This window comes from Molossus molossus, unplaced genomic scaffold (assembly GCF_014108415.1).
Source record: "Molossus molossus isolate mMolMol1 unplaced genomic scaffold, mMolMol1.p scaffold_m16_p_18, whole genome shotgun sequence".
NCBI lineage: Eukaryota > Metazoa > Chordata > Mammalia > Chiroptera > Molossidae > Molossus > Molossus molossus.
Window position 1 is genome coordinate 38,465,229 of NW_023425353.1, and position 21,631 is coordinate 38,486,859.

Here is a 21,631-nt window from a genome sequence, read left to right on the forward strand (position 1 = left end):
AAAAAAATTTACCTTTGCTTTGCCACATCTGACCAGTGTTCCCATGAAGGCAATGTTGCTTCTTGATGCAAGATCTCCATTAGTTGCAGCCAGCTGAGGAGCTGTGACCTTAGAACAAGGCGTTGTCTCTCCTGTCAAGCTGGACTCATCAATGGAAAGATCCACAGCCTTGGGGAACATAAAGCACTGCATTACATTCAAGGATGAAGACTCTGTGCGGCACATTTAACATCTGAAAAGTGTGTACCTATCACTTCTTCCTCAAATATTCCCTTTCTATTAATTACCCTAATCTTTTATCATATCCATTATTCTAAAACAGAAAACCAGAATAAGTACAACCATATTTCAAGATGAAGTTAAGTCAACAACATCCGAAATGCAAAGTAGAATGCTACACCAGGAGTCAAGACTAACCTAAATTTCAAAATACAACTAGAGAGAAAAGGACACTAGCTAAAACCTAATCTTTACAGAAAACTCAACTCTCATGATAAAATATTATTTCCTTATTTTGTCATGCCCTAAAGTTCTGAAAATGTGTTTGGCAGATTAAAACCAACCATAACAGAAAGATAAATATGAATAAAAGGCATAAAAGGTACTGAGAAAGAAATCACTTCATCATTTTGGGCTCAATTTTCATGAAATTTTTCCTGCTATACATCCCTATATTTATCTTAAATGTACATTAGCAAGAATAAAGAAATGTACACAATGTTATAAACTTTAAACAAGTATATATAAACAATTCCATGCAGATCATGAATATCATATTATCTTCTAACTCTGCAATAGTGTTTAATTCTGACGGTTTTACTCCTACTACAATTAAGCATTCACCCACCCAAGTATGCCAAAAAAAAAAATCACCATTCTATATGTAAAAAACACTCCAGATGTTACCTGGCTCTGTTTCTGAAAGTATGGTCCAGAGAACAATAGATCCAAGTATGTTAATAGGTATATGTAAGGTAAGGGTTTTCTTCTGGTAGTGATGAGAATGTTCTATAGTTAGACTGTGGTAATGATTGCACAACTCTATATATACTGAAAACCAGTGAATGGTACATTTTAAATGTGTAAACTGTATGGACTATGATTATTTCAATAAAGCCTTTTTTAAAAAATATTTTTGTATGTTCTGGACCAGCACTTTTGGCATGAACTAAGAGCTAGTTAAAAATGCAAAATCTGCCCTGGCTGGTTTAGCTCAGCGGTTAAAGCGCCCACCTGCGGTCCGGAGAGACCCAGGTTCGGTTCCCGCTAAGGGCATGTACCTTGGTTGCAGTTTGTCCCCGGCCCTGGTTGGTCGTGCGGGTGGTAGCCACTCGATGTGTCCCTTTCACATCGATGTTTCTCTCTCTCTCTCTCTTCCTCTCTCTCCTTCCCACTCTGTCTGTACAAAAAATGGAAAAAAAAATGTCCTCAGGTGAGGATAAAAAAAAAAAAAAAAAATGCAAAATCTGGCCCAGCCGGTATGGCTCAGTGGTTGAGCGTCAACCCATGCACCAAGAGATGGCTGGTTCGATTCCCAGTCAGGGCGCATGCCGAGGTTGTGGACCAAATCCCCTGTGGGTGCATGCAGGAGGCAGCCAATCGATGTTCTCTCGCACTGATGTTTCCATCTCTCTCTATCTCTCCCTCTTTCTCTCTCTCCCTCTCTCTCCCTCTCCTTTTCTCTCTCTCCGTAAAATCAATAAAGAAAAAACAAATTAATTAAAATGCAAAAGCTGCCCAGCTGGGTGGTTCAGTTGGTTGAGTACCATACTGTACACCAATAAAGTTGCAGGTTTGATTCCCGGTCAGAGCACATGCCTAGATTGTGGGTTCGATCCCCATTCAGGGCACATACTAGAAGCAACAAGAGATGATTCTCTTCTTTACTCCATCTCTCTGAAATCAATGGAGATGTCCTCGGTGAAGATTAAAAAAAAAAAAAAATTCAGTTCCAGCCCAGATTTGCTAAAACAGAACCCAGATGATTCCTATGTACATTAAAAGTTAGCACACATTGCCCTAGGGCAACTATGTCACACTTAAAATATTAAGTGGTTCCTTGGCTCAGCGGTAGAGTGTCAGCCTGCGGATCAAAGAGCTGCGGGTTCAATTCCAGTCGAGGGCATGTACCTCAGTTGCAGTTCGGTCCCCAGCCCTGGTCAGGGTCATGCGGGAGGCAGCCAATCAATGTCTGTCTGTCTGTCTATCTCTCTCTCTCTTTCCCTCCTTTCTTCCCTCCCTCCCACTCAATCTGAAGATAAATGGAAAAATATTCTCGGGTAAGGATTTAAAATATATATATATATTAAGTGGCTTGCTATCACATGGTCAATTCATTTTAAAAGCAGACATATTTTATACTTTGCAAGTTGGTGTCTCCCAGTAGAAAGGGCACAAATTGTGTCTTTTTCTTTTTCACTTCCTAATTCTTAAATATTTACTAAATGGATAAAATGACTTCATAACACAGACTGAATGCTGAACGCAGGGGTTACATTTTGTCCAATTAGCTTCATTACCAAAATAAGTAAATTTAAAATACCAAAACATGCTTATACTCTAGCAATGTTCAGAGTCTTTTTTGAAAAACAGAGCAAATCAAATCAGAATCTAAGTTTGCCAGAATATCAAGTTTTTCACTGAGTCCATGGAAAATGTATCTTGTAACTCAAAAGTTATAAAATGCTATGACAGTTCCACTAATGGAGTTACCCAACACAGAGACAGCTTCTTGCTAGTAGTACTTAACAAGAGTGTGTAAGAATGTGATCCTGACAGATAAGAACATAATGGCTAAGTGCAGTTTCAGTCCTTCAGTTGGTAGGAAGCCAAAGTAGATCTGTGCTCATTCAACTCATTATCTTGGTTTTTATTTGCCCTGAGAAGGAAGGAGCAGGAAGGAACAACCCTTAAGACACCAAAAGGTACTCACTGAGAACCAAAGTACTATCCTATAACAAAATAGATAGATTCGTGAGGTAAGAAGGCTCACTAAATAATGCTGTCTTGTTCTAAGTTTAGACTTCTGAACTGGCCTCAGTAGAACTTATCTACTAGTAGAGATCATTTTTCTGCCCAGATTTAAATGGTCTGATAATCTAGTGTCACAAAAATGGCTAAGCCCTGACCAGTGTGGCTCAGTTGGTTCAGCATCGTCCCATGCACTGAGAGGTCAGTGGTTCAATTTCTGGTCAGGGCACATGTCTGGGTTGCAGGATCGTTGTTTAAGCCATCCAGTCTATGGTGTTTTATTACAGCAGTCTGAATGACTTAAGACACAGCCTATGAAAAGACAATATCAGATAAAAGTTGTACATCATTCAAGTCACTGAACATTATGACAAGATGCTACTGAAAACCCAGGCAAGATTTAAAGCCAAAATCTGAACCACTAAAATTTTTTTCCTTTTTTAAAATTTTTTATTATTTTTAAATTAATTAATTTTTTTGTTACAGATGTTTCTCCTTTTTCCCCACTGCTTCCCCCATCCCCTCCCTCCCCGCCCTGTTCCCAGCTTTGTTGTCCATGTCCATTGTTCATGTATACATGCATATAAGTTCTGTGGTTTATCTCTCCCCCATACCCCCTCTTCTGGAGATTGTCAGTCTGTATCCCACTTCCATGTCTCTGAAACTACCCTGTTCCTCAGCAAGAATATATGTACCCCCATGTTCATAGCAGCACTATTTACAATAGCTAAGATCTGGAAACAGCCCAAATGTCCATCAGTAAACAAATGGATAAAAAAGCTATGGTACATATACACAATGGAGTACTATGCAGCTGTAAGAAAGAAAGATCTCTTATCCTTTGAGATGACATGGAGGGACCTGGAAAGTATTATCCTAAGCGAAACAAGCCAAGCAGAGAAAAGACAAATATCACATGATCTCACTTATTTGTGGAATATAATGAACATAACAGTCTGAGCCACTAAAATTTATGGCTAGAACCCTAGAGTTGCAATGTGTCAATGCTAAAGTGGCAACCCTAGCCTTGGGTCAAGTCCACAAGAAGGGAACTATACACTTTGTGAGAAATTAATACTATCCTAAGACTAACTGAGAGTTTTCTGTTTTCTTTAAATTCTAATAGTTTATTTCATGCAGGAACATCAAATGACCAGCTAGCCTTACAAAATCATCCAAAGATCACCACAGTCAAATTCAGCAAACTACACTCTTTCGAATAAGCCAATTTAATTCTAAAACCCTCTGTGTACAGAAGAGAAATCAACTTTATCAGCCTTGTCTTAAGTCAGTACATTTAAATCTAGACGCAGCACAAGATGTCCTCAAATCTTTTAGCAAAGTTATCTCAATGAACTGGGAAAGTAGTTGCAAACGCCTGCTTGTAGTAATAGGACAGAAAAGTGATAGAGGGTATTAAATATGTTCAACTATATATGTAACACATAACGATAGCACTTCCAAGTAAAACATGCTGATAAAGTGTCTAAAAAATGAACAAATGGGGGAAAACAGTAAGAACTAATAGATTAGTTCATAAAAAATATGCTTCTGATATTTTTAGCATCAAGCTTTAAATGGTCAAAAATTTCCTCTTAGTGAGCTTATAGCAAATCTTCAATATATGTTTGCTGAGTTGATAAAATATGTACTACTCTAACAAATTTCTTTTCCATTTGCACATGAAATTGGAGACCATTAGTTCGCAGATCAACTAACCCTTACTTAAATGAAAACCCTAAAACACTTAGCCACCCCAAATGGTGCTTTGAAGTTTCTATGTCATTATACTGTTTAAATTGTTCAAATAGTGAGAAACATCCCGTTTCTGACCTGGAAGAGAACCACTGCAGAATAAATGATGACTTAAATTCCAAGACTTTAAATTAGGGAGGGGAAGATGATTTATATTAAGTGAAAAGCCTACCAAATCTCTAAGGAAGAACCATCCAAGGTCTTGTCATAAACTAAATACTGAGGAAGAAGGAAGAAAAAATGAGTAAAAAGATAGAACAAAAAGAGCTACCAAAGGGGGAAAAAGGGTAAGAAAGTAAAATTAATAACATTCCCAATACTTACTGTATTATCAATTATTTCCATTCACCAATTAAAGCTATCTGACATCTAAGGGTAAATTTTAAGTATCTGTTTTTACAAATACTTAAGGCCTTTATTTCAAGATTAAATGAAGTTTGTTATTATACTTTAAAAGGTTCTTCAGGCTTTCCATAACTTCTGTGTAAGAACAGTTGTATTTTTGGACATAGTAAGTATTCAAAGGCTGACAGCTCTATAGGTGTCAACAAACAGTCTGTTAATTCCAACAGTAGATGATACTGGCATGCTAATGACCTTTGAGGGCCTCTAAACTAGCTGCCTAACTCCATTTTCTATCCCTTCAATCTATTCTACAGGCTATGGCCAGATTAAGGGTAATATCTTTTGCCAGTTGCATATGATCTTTCAAAGCTAATTCCCAACCAATAAAATCTGAAGTGGAGCTTTGTATCCAAGGCCCTCCTGATTCCGCCATACATTCTCTACCCACCCTTAGCATACTCTAGCCCCATATTATACATTGGAACACATCACAGTTATCTAAATACTGTTGCTTTATTGTTTTCTCCATATCCTGTACTACCCTTAGATTATTACCGCTAAAGCCAAATTGTCCGAGGTATTCTCTATTTTTGCTCAAATCAGAAGTAACCACTCCCTTCTCTAAATCTTCATCCTGCATCCTTACTATTTCTCTTACTCAACAAGTTCTATCTTATTTTACAGCGAGTGGTTTGTGTACACAAATAGTATACTCACTGATTATAAAAAGTCTATCACACCATCATTTTGTCTCCTGCAATGCCTAACACACATTTCCAAAAAGATCTGATGATTCACTAAACACCTCAAAAGACTCTGGGAAAAACAGATATATTTTATGAGAAAATAAATATGTTTATATATGTCACTCTCTAAGAAACCCAATGTTGATCCTTAAAATTGCTAATGTCTATCCTTTAATCTACATTCAAGTATATTCACTACTCACAAACAGATTACCAAATGCTATGGTCTAAGTATTTGAGCAGCCCCCTCCCAGTCCCCAGTTCATATATTGAAATCCTAACCCCAAACATGATGGTATTAGGAAGTGAGATCTTTTATTTATTTATTTTCAAATTTTTTTTAATCGGAAGTGAGATCTTTTAAAGGTGCTTAGGTCATAAGGGTGGTTCCCTTATGAATGGGGTTAGTGTTTTTACAAAAGAGTCCCCTCCCCTCAGAGTTCCCTAGCCCTTTCCACGATGTGAGGGCACAGTAAGAAGGCATCAGCTGTGAACGAGGAAAAGGGCCCTCAACAGAATTTAATCATGCTGGCACCTTAATCTTGAACCTTCCAGCCTCTAGAATGGTGAGAAATAATTTCTATTGATTATAAGCAACACAGTCTGTGGAATTTTGGAGCAGCCCAAACAGACCAAAACACCAAACTTACCTCAAACAAGCGTAAGTCAGCAGGAACTCTGTCCCCAACAGAAAGGCAAACTGTATCACCTGGAACCAAATCTCGTGCAAGTGTATGTTCTAATTTTCCTTCACGCACACTGTAACATGAAACAGAAACAACCATGGCTGAAAAAAGAAAGCCATGCTACTATTTTAAAGATGATTTCTGGTGGGCTTGCCTGAGAAAGAATAATCATCTGGATCTGTTTGTACAACACTGTACCCACAACAGTGCTTAGAACATAGTTGTACACACACACACACACACACACACACACACAAAATCTGTTGAACAAATCTACATCTTAACAATATCAAAATCAGAACTTTAAAGTATTAATAGTACAACTTTCTGCACTGAACAGAGCATGAATTTTTCATGTCGGATTAATGGTTTCTACCTTATGTTTAAACAAGTGTGTGAGCCCTGGCCAGTTTTGCTCAGTGGTTAGAGCATCGGCCTGCAGTCCGGACAGACCCGGGTTCGGTTCCCGCTAAGGGCATGTACCTCGGTTGCAGTTTGTCCCCGGCCCTGGTTGGTCGTGCGGGTGGCAGCCACTCGATGTGTCCCTTTCACATCGATGTTTCCCTCTCTCTCTCTTCCTCTCTCTCCCTCCCACACTGTCTGTACAAAAAATGGAAAAATGTCCTCGGATGAGGATTAAAAAAATAAATAAATAAATAAAATAAAGTATTAATAGTACAACTTTCTGCACTGAACAGAGCATGAATTTTTCATGTCGGATTAATGGTTTCTACCTTATGTTTAAACAAGTGTGTGAGCCCTGGCCAGTTTTGCTCAGTGGTTAGAGCGTCGGCCTGCGGTCCGGAGAGACCAGGGTTCGGTTCCCGCTAAGGGCACGTACTTCGGTTGCAGTTTGTCCCCGGCCCTGGTTGGTCGTGCGGGTGGCAGCCACTCGATGTATCCCTTCACGTCGATGTTTCTCTCTCTCTCTCCCTTCCTCTCTCTCCCTCCCACTCTATCTGTACAAAAATGGAGGAATATCCTCAGGTGAAGATAAAAACAAAAACAAAAAAAAAACAAGTGTGTGAGCAGAAGAAAAAAGGGACAAAGGGCTAGGTGGAAGTAGGTAAAGGGGGTGGAAATGGGGACATCTATAATAGTGTCAACAACAAAAATAAAGTTAAATAAAAAGATAAAATGTTTGCAAGTCTTTAGACTGTTTCAAAAATAATAAATAAACAAGTATGAGGTCACAACATATCGTTGCACTAGTCACATTCAATATTTATTTATTTATTTATTTATTTATTTATTTATTTAATGGTACGTGCCCCTAGTGGGAACTGAACCCAGGACTCTCTGGTCCACAGGTCAACATTCCAAATGCTGAGCCAAACCGGCCAGGGCTCAATTTTTATTTTTATTTTTATTTATTTTTTAATCCTCACCCGAGGACATTTTTTTTTTTTTTTTTTTTGAGGGGGGGATCAGATAGAGTGGGAGGAAGAGAGAGGGGGAGAGAGAGAGAAACATCGACGTGAAAGGGACGCATCGAGTGGCTGCCACCTGCACAACCCAACCAGGGCTGGGGACAAACTGCAACCGAGGTACATGCCCTTAGCAGGAACCGAACCCGGGTCTCTCTGGACCGCAGGCGGGGACACTAACTGCAGAGCCAACCCGGCCAGGGCTCAATTTTTATTTTTAAGAGTAGAAATCCATATCAGAGACAAGCATCATACCAATGGCATTCTGGTGGCATAAGTTTACTCAGTTCTTCAAGAGACTTTTCTGAACGATATTCCTATTAAAAAAAAAAAAAAGAAAACATATTATAATAAATATTTATAGAAATGTAAATATGTATGTTCCTAAGTACATATTCCATATTAGACTTAATTACTGATCTCAATCATTATTTTTATAATTTCCCAATTCTTATCTTTTCCTATACTTGCAATTATATTCTACACATAAAAGTTGTCTCTTATTAAATAATGTTACAGTGACCAAACAATTTTGATTATTAAATATTCCCAATTTTATATTTTAATATTTAGTGTGCAAACCTAAGGTCAAGTTATTTATCAGAAAATGAAGAAAACTGATTAGTATGTCCAAAAAGTATATAATTGTCAGTTACTAAAAGTTAAAATCATTGAGCCTCATAATTAAGATAATTTTACTTTTAGTAAAATTAATGATGAAGATGTCAAGGACAATTAACTGCAAGCAACATCTGATTTGAGAATTTAGGTCAATTCTAACTGCAAAGTTTTATGGAATAAGTTTGCTTGGAAAGAACATACCTTAAGTACGGAGTAAAACATGGCTTGCCCTACCTTGATAGACACCTTCCACATCACCCTGAATTATGCAAAAGGGAAAATTCTCAGGAGCTCTAACTGTGTTACAGCCTTCTTCCAGCCATAATCATAGCTGAGGTTCAGAGACATCTTTCACTTCAGATACTATTTAGTGCACATTTCCATGGGCAGTCTTGCTTCATGCAACAACATTGCTATTTTTGTCTGCACTAAGCACACCAATCATTTGATCTCAGGTTAAAAAGAGAGAAGGAATAGTGGGAGTGAAAGTTGGGGAATGTTTTGAAATGACTGCAGTATTAGTACTAATCAAAATTTCACACCCATCACAAACCTTTTCAAATAGAAAATACAAAGTTGTATAAGAATAACTAGGGTCTGGCCGGTGTGGCTCTGTGGTTGAGCATTGACCCATGCACCAAGAGGTTGCCGGTTTGATTCCTGGTCAGGACACATGCCCAGGTTGTAGGTCCAATCCCCAGTGAGGACATGCAGGAGGCAGCCAATCGAAGTTCTCTTTCATCAATGTTTCTCTCTCTTTCTCCCTTTCACTTCCTATCTCTCTAAAATCAATAAAGGAAAAAAAATTTTTTTTTAAAGCAACTAGGAATTAAGTCAGTCTTCACTTAGGCAAGAGAAACAAATGTAAGAGTGAGGTAAATCTATAAATATAAAAACTACAAAACATCCCTTCCCCTAGTGATACCAAGGATATTAAGGAATTTGCAAGTATTACCTAAAAATTCCATAAAAGGCTAGAAAACACCAATCCTAGATCCTAGAAAAAATAACATGAAAGGTGCCCAATCTTTACCTCCATCTTCAGATTTCTTAGCCTTTACTCCCTACAACTACAAAGATACCTCCGTATCAAAATGACCATTTAACATAACACATGGCCAAAAACCTGATGGTCATCTCTAATGAATGCCTACAAGTTGTTATTTTAAATTTACTGTTAGGTGCCATCACTATATGGTTATATAAAACAATTACCTATTTTTATGGCTGTGAGGGTTCATAATAGGATGGGGAGATTAAAAAGAGATAGGGAGAGAAAGCCAGATAAAAATATAAAATAAATATAAAAAGCACTCTCCTCTTAAAACATAAGTAAAAACACAAATACTAAATGATAAAGCACTAAGAATTTCTGATGTATTTTTAATAGTTCTTCTGTACAAGAAACCAGATCTAACAATCTGAAACTGGGTTCTTCATGAATGTTTTGATTATTTCTTGAGGTTTCTATCATAAAGATATTCAGTAGATGGTTTCAGCCACTGCATTAAAAATGAACAACATACTATCTTTGTGTAAAATTCCACATCAACTATGTTAAAATTACAATTTTATGTCTGTTTGTTTTTTGAAGATAAGGGCTCTCTATTTATCAAAACAACAAGCTACCAAGGTGTCCCAAACACAATGATAATATTGTAGGAATCATTCTGGAGAAAGTCACTCCATATATCTATAGCATTATTAAAGATGCAAGAGGGTTCCAGTTACTGATCCAGTGGGTTGTAGTGCCCATATGGCTGAATGATAGCTGCCTCGAATGACCGTAGCCTGGAATGATCTCTGCTAGACTAACAAGATCCACCTGCCCCAGAGCAACTTTTGTCTGTTCTAAGCAAGTGGATTCTCTAGAAACAGGATACCTGACATTCTACTGATGGAACTCACAAATTTGCTGTAGATAATCTGATTCCAACTGGTTTTCTATAAAACTAATAAACTTACTAAATTAGATATTACTATAAGATGACAGTAAATACCCAAGGAATAAATCATAGATGTGAAAATAACCACAATCACTTAAAATACAGTCTTAAGACTCAAAACAATATGAACTTCAGGATCATATATTACATTTTCCCCTCAACTAGAATAATACTTGAATTCTTATTAACTATGCTTTAGAATTTTTAGCTAATAAAATGAGATCTGCCAACACCGTTCTCAGAAAGTATCAGATATTTAAATAAATATAAAACTAAGTGTTTTTATTTAGGCTTATACTTGTCAATAAAAATCCTGACATTATATCCACATTATTCACATTAATTTTTAAAAGAAGTTCCTTTTTTGCCCTGGCCAGTTTGGCTCAGCGGTTGAGCGTTGGCCTGCGGACCAGAGAGTCCCAGGTTTGGTTCCTGATAGGGGCACGTACCACAAAAAAAAAAAAAAGAAGTTCCTTTTTGCATGTTTTACTTACTTTTCAATGTCTATGTTAAGTAGGGAGTTTAATCAAGATTAGAATATCCCTTCTGTACAGAAATGAGGGATTTAAACCCTGGCCAAATTTTTTAAATGGAAAAAAATTTTAAAACCTGTTGATGGGTATATATCTATTACTATGCTTCTTGTTTCCATCTGCTCGGTTGTCTATAACAACATCAATTAAAAAACTAGATTTTCTTCATTATACTACCTAAAAAGCAGTCAATTAGTCCGATAAACTTTCCTGGAGAGTTTTTTCTGAAATTATTTCATAAATAAATAATAAATTGTTCTGAACATTACTATACCCTTAATAACTACACATTTTTCCATAAGCTACCTTAATTTTTTAATTAACTAAAATGTCATTTTTATGTTAGCAAAATAGGTTGTCTACTCACCTGAACAAAGGCAACTGTAACAACAATAAGTATTGCCTAAATAAAACAAAGAAACATCCTTTTTAATCACACATTATAACTTCAGAAATAACTACTAATTGTATTTTATTTTTCTGATTCTATCTGCAGTACCAAGATACCAGACATTAAGTACTGAGACCAACTGGGAAAGAAATCACAACTTTGTCCTGCTCTATGTGAAAAAAAAAAAAAAACTGATAATGGCTTGCCACCCCTAGGACAGTTTCTCAAACTTTTTGACCTCAGGATCCCTTCTCTAAAAAAACTGAGGACCAGTTTTTGTTTATGTAGGTTATATCTACTAATATTTGTCATATCAAATACTTTTTCAATTACTGTTTTAATTTCTATTTATTAATTCATCTAAAAATAATAAATCCATTACATGTTAATACATAACATTATTATGAAAAACATATTCCACTCCCCAAAAAAATTGTGAGAAAAGTGGCAGTTTTTGATTTTTCTATCTTTAATGCCTGCCTTAAGAGAAAGATGGATTCTCACATATGCTTCTAACATTCAGTCTATTGTACTATGTTCATTAGGACAAAGTACATAAAGAAAAATCCAACCACACACAGATATTGTTGAATAAAAGAGGAAACTTTAAAAGCTCTTTCAGATGTTTGTAGTCTTCTTTGCTACTACACCAAAATTAGACATAGACAGACAAGTGTTAGCTTAAGTAATGCGTAATGTAGAATATAAAACTATATCAATGAACTTTTTATAACCTGTTATATTAAAATCCACTGATCTATCTTGCATTTTGAATGGATCTTTTATTACTAATAATTCTGTAACATCATGCTCTGGTCATTTACAAAATATTGATTGATTTAGTTATTCAAATCTTTCAAATGCTAACACATTTCATAATAGTAAAAGAAATTATATTCATTGAACTCACTACTGATCTTACTAGAATAAAGTCTTAAATAGTGGGAAGCTATCTAGCACAGTAGTTCTCAACCTTCCAAATGCCACGACCTTTAATACAGTTCCTCATGTTGTATGTGGACGTATCTGCACGTGGGCGGACCCTCCTGGAGACAGACAGAGGAGCGCTGTCTTGCTTCCTAAGACCATCGGAAATGTGTGTTTTCCGATGGTCTTAGGCGACCCCTGTGAAAGGGTCGTTCAACCCCCAGAGGGGTCGCGACCCACAGATTGAGAACCACTGATCTAGCACATAGTAATGCACTAAATTTGGTAAAATTCTAATTGTCATCTGAAAGCTTGAATTTTATCATTGGTAGTTATCATTCAACAAACTGTCATTTTTTCTTGAAGTGAAAGGCTCATTTTACTCACTTTCAAAAAATGTTGTTAGCCTAGTCTAACTAACCAGTTTATCTCATTCTTTCAAGTAAAAGACTAGTTCAGCTCTTCACAATTACCCTTCCTCAAAACTACCACTATACTTCAATATAAAAAAGTCCTTTAAGCATACTTGCCGTTTCATTACACAGAATATTTAAAAGGTATATATGTACTCAAGTGTCAAGATTTAATAAAATTAATTTTTACTATTTTATGAAAAACATTACTAAGAGAAATAATAAAACATTGACTATTAGTACAGTTTAGTGCCATTATTTTGATTCAAGCCAAGGCTCTAACAGTTTTATCCACCAATGCTTTTGTACCACTGATTCAAATATCTACAGTGAAAAGAGAAATGATATTTTAGTATTAAGAAAATAGTTTTGACCCCACATGCTCCCTTAAACGGTCTCACAGACTCCTCAGAGTCCCCAAGCAAGAGTTCAAAATCTGCAGCTCCACAATAATTTCTACTGTATTCTTAAGTGTAACACACGTGCTTTAATCAATGGTTGTACTTGCTTTAAATTTTTATACTACAATGAAACAAGGGGCAAGGGGAAAAAAAAAGAGAGAAAACTTTCAATAAAAGGTACAATAACATAGCTGGAAAGAATAAAATCTTACATAGTAAATATAGTGTGCATTGTTAAATCATACTTTTTAACTTCACAAACACGAGGCTTTAGTTCATAATTAGTCAAATATAGTCTCAATTGGGAAATAAAATAAATTGAAAATGTAACTGGAAAATTATAATAAAATATTTCATATCTGTGAAATTACCAAATTATTAAATAATTCTCACATATGCCAATCACTAACCCTTGAACATTGTTTGAGATTACTGCAACTAAAAGCAAATTGGATATTAACCAAAACAAACCTAAAAAAACATTAAGGCATTTCTCAACTCATTTTCCAAAATAAAAGCTAATTCTAAGTTAAATGATTAATCAACAGTTTAAATATATATGTATATATGTTTTCTTACCACAGTGATACTGACAGCATCATCAAACTGATGCATTAAAACACTGATGACTGCCGAAGCCAGAAGCAGCATAATAAGGGGATTTTTAAACTGAAATTGAAAACAAACAGCAATTCAACAGTTTTGTATGAATGATAGTTGTGTTCCATTACCACAAAAGCTTGGGAAAAAAACTATTGGGGCATAATTAGTACATTACAAATCTACATTTAGTTTAGTTTATATATCTCTTCAATTAACAAAAAAGGTTATACTTAACTACATTTAAAAGTTATCACTTTACAACATCTTCCTTTCAGAAATAAAGAAAATATTAATACTTAAAACTAATTAATTACCACCCTGCCTGGTGTGGCTCAGTTGATTGGGGTGTCGGCTTGTACATGGAAAGGTGGTGAGTTCGATTCCCAGTCAGGACACATACTCAGGTTTGATCCCCAGTTGGGGAGCATACGGGAAGCAACTGATCAATGTTTCTCTCTTACACCGATGTTTCTCTTTATGTCTCTCCCTCTCCCTCTCTCCCGCCTCTTCCTCTCTCTAGAATCAATGAAAAACATGTCCTCAGGTAAGAAATAAAATTAAAAAAACTAATTAATTACCAATTTCTTAAAGTAAACATGTATTTCAGTCTATTAGTTTACCATATATATAGCTGTTTTGAATTTCTACTGAAGCTAGAATAAGTGGCAAATTACTTTTAAGCTAAAGATTTAAGTTAAACACTGGGTAGAACACCTAAATTATTAGCTTAAACTATTTCTCAACATTCCTATACTAAGTACATTAGTGAAGATTACAATATGGTGGTTGACCCACAAACCACAGGAATAACCACTTGGGGTAGCAAAGAGCAGAAAGTAAGATCTGCTCCATAGAAGCACCCTTTTCCCAAGGCTGGTTTTCCTGATACCCATTCTAGCTATGCCAATAATATATAAAGAAACAAGAAAGACCACAATAACAACCTAATCAGGCAGCATTTAAATGACCAAGCTACCCCAAATTTTTCCAGTGGGACATCTTACTCAAACATCAGAGTTCTGCTGCCAGAATCTCTTCTGATGAAGTGGTGCCAACTGCTGTCAAAGTTGCAAAGTACTAGGCTACAAAGAATCCATCACAGCAGAGCCCCTGCCCCTGGATACAGCTCTGATGTGAGATGCCACCACCTCCCACTCACTTTAGGTCTCTATTCCCTAGCACAGTGGTTCCAACTCTGCTTTACATCAGACTCATGTAAAGAACTTTTAACAAATACCCAGGTTCACATCACACAAATTAGATCAGAATCTTTGGGCATAGGGCCCAGGCTTTGGCATTTTTAGAGCACTCCCCAAGTGACTTTACTGCATAGAAGACTAAAAATCAGTGCTCAAGCAAAATAAAACTACAAATGCAGTGTGGTTCAGGGCTGACAAATCACACACTTGACTAAGAGTCCCAGTTTGAATCCAGTTCTTGCCACTTGTGCGTGATTTTTAATCTCATTAAGCCCCAAGGGTTCTTTATCTAGTAAAATCGTACCTTATACCAAACATTGTGGTAAGAATTAACTAGGAATGTCTATTAAAGCTCTGTGTAAACCATAAAACCCTCTTCAAATGTTAAATGTTATCACACTTTGAAGACAAAGCCCATGGTCCTTTTTTATTTTCCCCTAAAAAAGCTGTGCCATAGTACTAAGGACACCACTTGCAGACTCGAAAACTGTTTGCAAAACAACATGTGTTATCTGTAGAGGAGTAGAGTCACCTAATTCTTTATGATTGACAACTGATATCTATTATTAATGGTTGCTTGCGCTTAACTATAGTGTAGGCACTATTTCATTTCATTCTCACAGCAATACCATGATGCAGGTACTCTAGCTTTGAAACAGGATCAAGAAAGGAAAACATTAGCCTGGCCGGTGTGGCTCAGTGGATTGAGCTTCGTTCCATGGACTGAGAGGACCTGGTTCAATTCCTGGTCAAGGCACATGCCCGGATTGTACGGTTGATCCCCAGCAGGGGGCATACAGAAGGCATCTGATCAATGATATCAATGTTTCTCTCACATCAATGTTTCTGTCTCTCTCTCTCCCTCTCTCCCTTCCTCTTTCTCTAAAAAACAAACAAACAAACAAAAAAACAATAAAAACATATTTAAAAAGTAAACGAAAATAAAACATTAAATCATACTCCCTAGGAATAAGTCTAATCATTGTAGTTTAGCCTCGCCGGTGTGGCTCAGTGGTTGAGCATAGACCCATGCACCAAGAGGTCACCAGTTCAATTCCCAGTCAGGGCACCTGCCCAGGTTGTGGGCCCAATCCTCAGTGTGGGGCGTGCAGGAGGTGGCCAGTTAATGTTCTCTCTATCATCAATGTTTCTCTCTCTCTCCCTCTCCCTTACTCTCTCTCTAAAAATCAATGAAAGAACATTTTTTTAAAAAATCATTGTAGTTTACAAATCCAGAGTAAACTTCCTGAAGGTCTAGGTAATGTGAAAATATCAAAATAAAAATATGCATATAAAATATTCCATAAAAACAAGACAAATACACACAAGGTTCTTTTAACCTCTCAAAATTCAGTTTTTCTACTTTAGACAAATCCATTTGCAAAGACAATACTGATAATCTGGGGCTCATTAACAGACAAAGCCCTTTAAAAAGTTAAACACAGATCTTAAAAAAAAAAAGAACCTGAAGGTTAAAAAATATTAAAAATTTTCTTTGCTAAAAAGGAATTTATTTATTTGTTTGACAAACTAACCCTACTACTTGAGAACTGGCCACAGGATTCTTGTAGCTTTTCACACTAACAAAACTTGGTAAGAAAAAATCCTGTTAAGTTTTTCTGAAAAGATTAGGCTATTAATAAAATGTAATTTAAAATAGCTAAAATATATTGATAGCTTCCTATCTCCTAAGATTATTATCCCCATAGATAAGGCTCAGAAGATAATAAAGATCACACAGACAGTATAAATAAAGGTGAAATATGTACTCAGGTGGTCTAGATTCAAACTGTCAAACTTATTTTTACTAATTTTATAAACTGGTCATATTACTTTAAAAAATAGTAGGCCCTGGCTGGTTGGCTCAGCAGTTAGAGCGTCAGCCTGTGGATCGAAGGGTCTCAGGTTCGATTCCCAAACAAGGGCATGTACCTGAGTTGCAGTCTATCCCTGGCCCCAGTCAGGGTCATGCAGGAGGCAACTAGTCGATGTGGCTCTCTCACATTGATGTCTCTCTCTCTCTCTCTCCCTCCCTTCCTCCCTTCCATTCTATCTAAAAAAAAAAAAACAATGGAAAAATATCCTCAGCTGAGGACTAACAAATATATATAAAAGAAATGTTCTGTGTTTTGTTGTTGTGTGTATATATATATATTTATATAAATATAAAAAAATATATATTAGCATTCCTATAATAAAAATGTTAGATACTTGCAAAGGAAACTACTATTAACAGTATCACTTCCATGCAATATGTCTATAAACCCTTAAAGACCTGCATACTAAGAATTACAAATGGAAAAATTTAGGTAAAAAACACTTTTTTTTTATCCTCACCTGAGGACATTTTTCCATTTTTTGTTCAGATAGAGTGGGAGGGAGAGAGAGAGAGAGAAACATCGATGTGAAAAGGACACATCAAGTGGCTGCCACCTGCATGACCCAACCAGGGCCGGGGACAAACTGCAACCAAGGTACACACCCTTAGCGGGAACTGAACCCAGGTCTCTCTAGACCGCAGGCCGACACTCCAACTGCTGAGCCAAACCAGCCAGGGCTAGGTAAAAAAATATTTTAAAAATTATTCCTTCCATAAATAACTGCACAAAAGCAAACAACTAAACTAACAAAAATACAAGTAAATTACACAACAGAGGAGGAAATAAAAGTATCTCACCTGAGAAATATACTTCTTCCATAGTGGCTCATCTTCACTGATATCAAATTCATTCCAGCCATGGAAGGCTCGCCTATGACTTACTTCACATTTGTTTAGACCATTCTGAAGATCAGCCTATTAAATTTTACATATAGATGTTATTCAAAATATTGGCAGAGAACAAAATCAGAAAAACACAAAAGTGTACCTACTGTATGATCACATTTATAGAAACTTCTACAATAGTCAGAACTAATCTGTGGTGACAAACAGTGTATCAGTGGTTGCCTGGGGCCAGAGGCATACACGGGGAGAGATTAACAGCAAAGGAACATAGGGAAGCTTTGGGGAGTGATGAAATGTTCTGTCTTTTTGTTGTTGTTGTTGTTAACCCTCACCTGAGGATATTTTTTCCACTGACTTTTAGAGAGAGAAGGAGGGAGGCGGGGAGAGGGGAAGAGAAGGAAGGGGGAAGGATACCAATGTGAGAGAGACACATCGATTGGTTGCCTCCACATTCATCCCAGACAGGGACCGGGGATCGAACTTGCAACCTAGGTATGTGCCCTTGACCAGGAATCAAACCTGCAACCCTTCAGTGCAGAGGCCAACGCTCTAACCATTGAGGCATATTGGCCAGGGCTATGTTCTATATCTTAATTGTGGTGGTGGTTTAATTTGTCAAAATGCAAATTGCACATTAAATATGAGTATGTTGTATCTTATGTAAATTATACCTTAATAATTTTTTTTTAATGTAAGCAACAAGTTAGGGTTTAACAAACAAGAAATAGTTTTCTATGGGGGAAAAGGAAGCATACAAACCAGCCACTCATACAGAAAGCAAAATATCAGTATATTCGCATTGGTTTTCTTTGTTTTCTAAAATTAGTTTCTCCAAAAGAGCAATCAATGGGCCATAATGACCTTCCTTGTTCTTTAAGCCTATTTCAAAACTCTGAGGTTGGTAGTATTACCTTTGCTCTTGGACTATATAATTATTTCAGGCAGAAAATTTGTGGTTCCTAAATTATTCAAAATAATGAAGTTAAGTAAACTAGTTCTTGGGATATTTTATGTTCTATGAATACCACCTACATTCTTCAGTCACTGTCTCTCAGGATTCATTATTATAACTATCATTAAAGAATGAAATTACTGCCCTGGCAGGTTTTGCTCAGTGGTTAGAGCGTTGGCCTGCAGACCAGAGAGTCCCAGGTTTGGTTCCTGCTAAGGGCACATAACTTGGTTGCAGTTTGTCCCCAGCTCCGTTTGGGGTCATGTGGGTGGCAACCAGTCAATGTGTCTCTCTCACATCGATGTTTCTCTCTCCCTCCTGCTCTATCTAAAGATAAATGCAAAACTGTCCTCAGGTGAGGACAAAAAAATTTAAAAATTAAAAAGAAGAATGAAATATGCTGTACCCCTAAACATCTTTCTCTGGCCAAAGTTTCATAATACACACCAATAACAAAGTCTTGCAAAACTTAAATGTACTTAAAATAAGTGGTTTTACAACAGTGTATAAATACAACAACCATAAAAGAAAATCCTCAAATAAAGGATAGCCAATATTTTTAAAGCCATCATTAAAATATGTGAATTCTTAAGATAAAAAACATTCTTTTCTTCATGATTCATTAAATTGTACTTTTCAAAACTAGAAAGAGATTAAAGCTTATTTGCAATTCTGAACTTGTACTTAGCTTTTACTTTACTTTAGAAAACACATTTAAAAAAGATTAATTCCTAATTCTACTTATGCTAATAATTAGATCATTATCCTAATCCAATAAACTTGTCCTTACATAGCACTGCAGTCCTGGTAATGCTGATGATCTACAGTGGTACTGTCCAATCAGATAACCACCAGCCACATGCTGTTATTTAAATTTCAATAAATAAAAATGAAATAGAATGAAATTCAGTTCTTCCCCTAAACTAGCCACATTTCAAGTATTCAATAGTCATGTTTAACTAGTTACTACTATATTGTATAGCGCAGAAGAGAATACTTCTATCATCACAGAAATTCTATTGGACAGCACTTATCTATAGAGTCTAAGTGACTGATTTTACTATCTACTCCTTTCCTCACCACCAAGCACTTACTTGGAGAATGCTTGCAACTTCGCTGACTGGTAACTCACTTGCTTTTTTTGATGTCAATACAGGAATCATTGTCTCATTTTCACCATTAGGAATTTTTTGAAAACGTGCAACCTAGAAAATTAAATCAAAGGAAAAATATTTGAATATACCAAACATTTCTAATGTGGTCTATAATAAACAAAAATTCAAATGTTCACAGAAAAATTATTTCCTAATTTGAAAACACATTATTTTCAAACTAATTTTGAGCATCTAGTACTAAGATAATTTTATAGTAACCATATGCTGATCTTCCCAGAAAGCACATTTCAAAAATTAGGCCACCCTGGCTGGTTTGGCTCAGTGGTTAGAGTGTCAGCCTGCAGATCAATGAGTCACAGGTTCAGTTCTGGTCAAGGGCATGTACCTTGGTTGCGGTTTATCCCCACCCCTGGTCAGGGTTGTGCAGGAGGCAACCAGTCAATATGTCTCTCTCACATGGATGTTCCTCTCTCTCTCCCTCACTTTTTCTCTCCCTCCCTCCCACTCTATCTGATGATAAATATAAAAATACCCTCAGGTGAGGATTAAAAAAATAATAATAAGGCCACCAGTGCCAGTTAGAACACAAAATAATTTTCACATTAAATTAAAAAGATGCTATTTCTACACCAATGCAATGAGTAAAAACTAAAACAGATGTCCTGTCTATCTGATCCTAATGATTTCATGTAGTCATAATCCTCTAAACTCATTATATTTAACACAAGGGACAAGCAACGGCTAAGCTTTCTACATTTAATTACTCCTGTTGGTCAGCTCATTTCTTAACTATCCAGAAAGTAAACCTAACTACTCTACTGAAGCACCATGACAGCAAGTTAGACTTAAAGTTCCAAACAAGGGAAAACAAAAAGCAGAAGAGATCACAGAAGCAGAGGATGCACAGGTTAGTGAAGGGACTATAACAAACAGAGTAAGGCAGAGAGATGATGGTAACCATGGTACCTACTTACGCAGCTTTGTAAGTATATACTCACCAAAACTGTTTAACATACTTCTAGAAATAAATCCCTAACCCAGACTTGTTTGGAGTCCTAAGCTGAGATTCTTTATAGACAAAAAGAGCTTTGAATAAGTAAGAGAAAGAGAGACAAAAAGTTACCCACTGAAACTTTTAAAGAAGAAAACCTTAAGTTGTCACACATCTACTGATTAAAATAATACTGAAACTGAAGTGACTATCTTACTGTCAAGATATAAGTCTTTAAGCTTTCAGGTGAAATATTTTCAACCTTGGATAATGAACATTTTTAGAATAAAATATGTCCCTAAAATTTTTTTGAGGCAAGACTTCTTTAAGAGAACAAATGAGATCAAAGAAGAATAATTTTTAAAATTTCTATTATTATAAAAATGTCATTATAGAGGCTTGTATGCATAAACAAAATTTTGCACTTACTCTATAAATGGTAAAGAGCTGTGGGAAAAAAGGATTTCCTCCGTGTGACCAAGTTCAGAAACAATCAAACACTACATGTTTTTATCCCATTTATTTAAAAGGCATTATTAGATGGTTAAGTACCTTAAAGAAAAAAGAAGTATTTTTCCACTTTTAATGAGAACATATCAGTGACTACAAATTCCGAGGTAACTAGAAACTGATTACCTTTCTTTCATGCAAATTAAGTTCTGAAATTATTTTATAGCACAATAGTTTTTTTTTATCCTCAACGAAGGATATGTTTTTTAATTGATTTTAGAGACTGGGGGGAGGAGGGAGGGAAGGAGAGGGAGAGAGAGGATGAGAGACAGAGAGAGAGAGAGAGAGAGAGAGAGAGAGAAAGAGAAAGAGAAAGAGAAAGATCAATCAGTTGCCCCCTGTTGCACCCTGACAAAGGATCAAACTGGCAACCAA

The 21,631-nt window shown here is 36.2% G+C and overlaps 1 protein-coding gene across 3 annotated transcripts in view; it reads right to left on the minus strand.

Annotated features, from left to right (window-relative positions):
• ATP2C1 (ATPase secretory pathway Ca2+ transporting 1) overlaps nucleotides 1-21,631 on the minus strand; it is a 122,779-nt gene that overhangs the window by 51,716 nt on the left and 49,432 nt on the right. For all 3 annotated transcript variants that reach the window (XM_036266598.1, XM_036266599.1, XM_036266600.1), the window contains exons 2-8: nucleotides 19,735-19,845; nucleotides 17,641-17,757; nucleotides 13,741-13,830; nucleotides 11,397-11,432; nucleotides 8,185-8,246; nucleotides 6,467-6,575; nucleotides 13-168 (exon numbers count right to left, since the gene is read on the minus strand). In XM_036266598.1, the coding sequence (XP_036122491.1) occupies nucleotides 13-168; nucleotides 6,467-6,575; nucleotides 8,185-8,246; nucleotides 11,397-11,432; nucleotides 13,741-13,830; nucleotides 17,641-17,757; nucleotides 19,735-19,845 (681 nt within the window). The remainder of the gene's footprint in view (nucleotides 1-12; nucleotides 169-6,466; nucleotides 6,576-8,184; nucleotides 8,247-11,396; nucleotides 11,433-13,740; nucleotides 13,831-17,640; nucleotides 17,758-19,734; nucleotides 19,846-21,631) is intronic.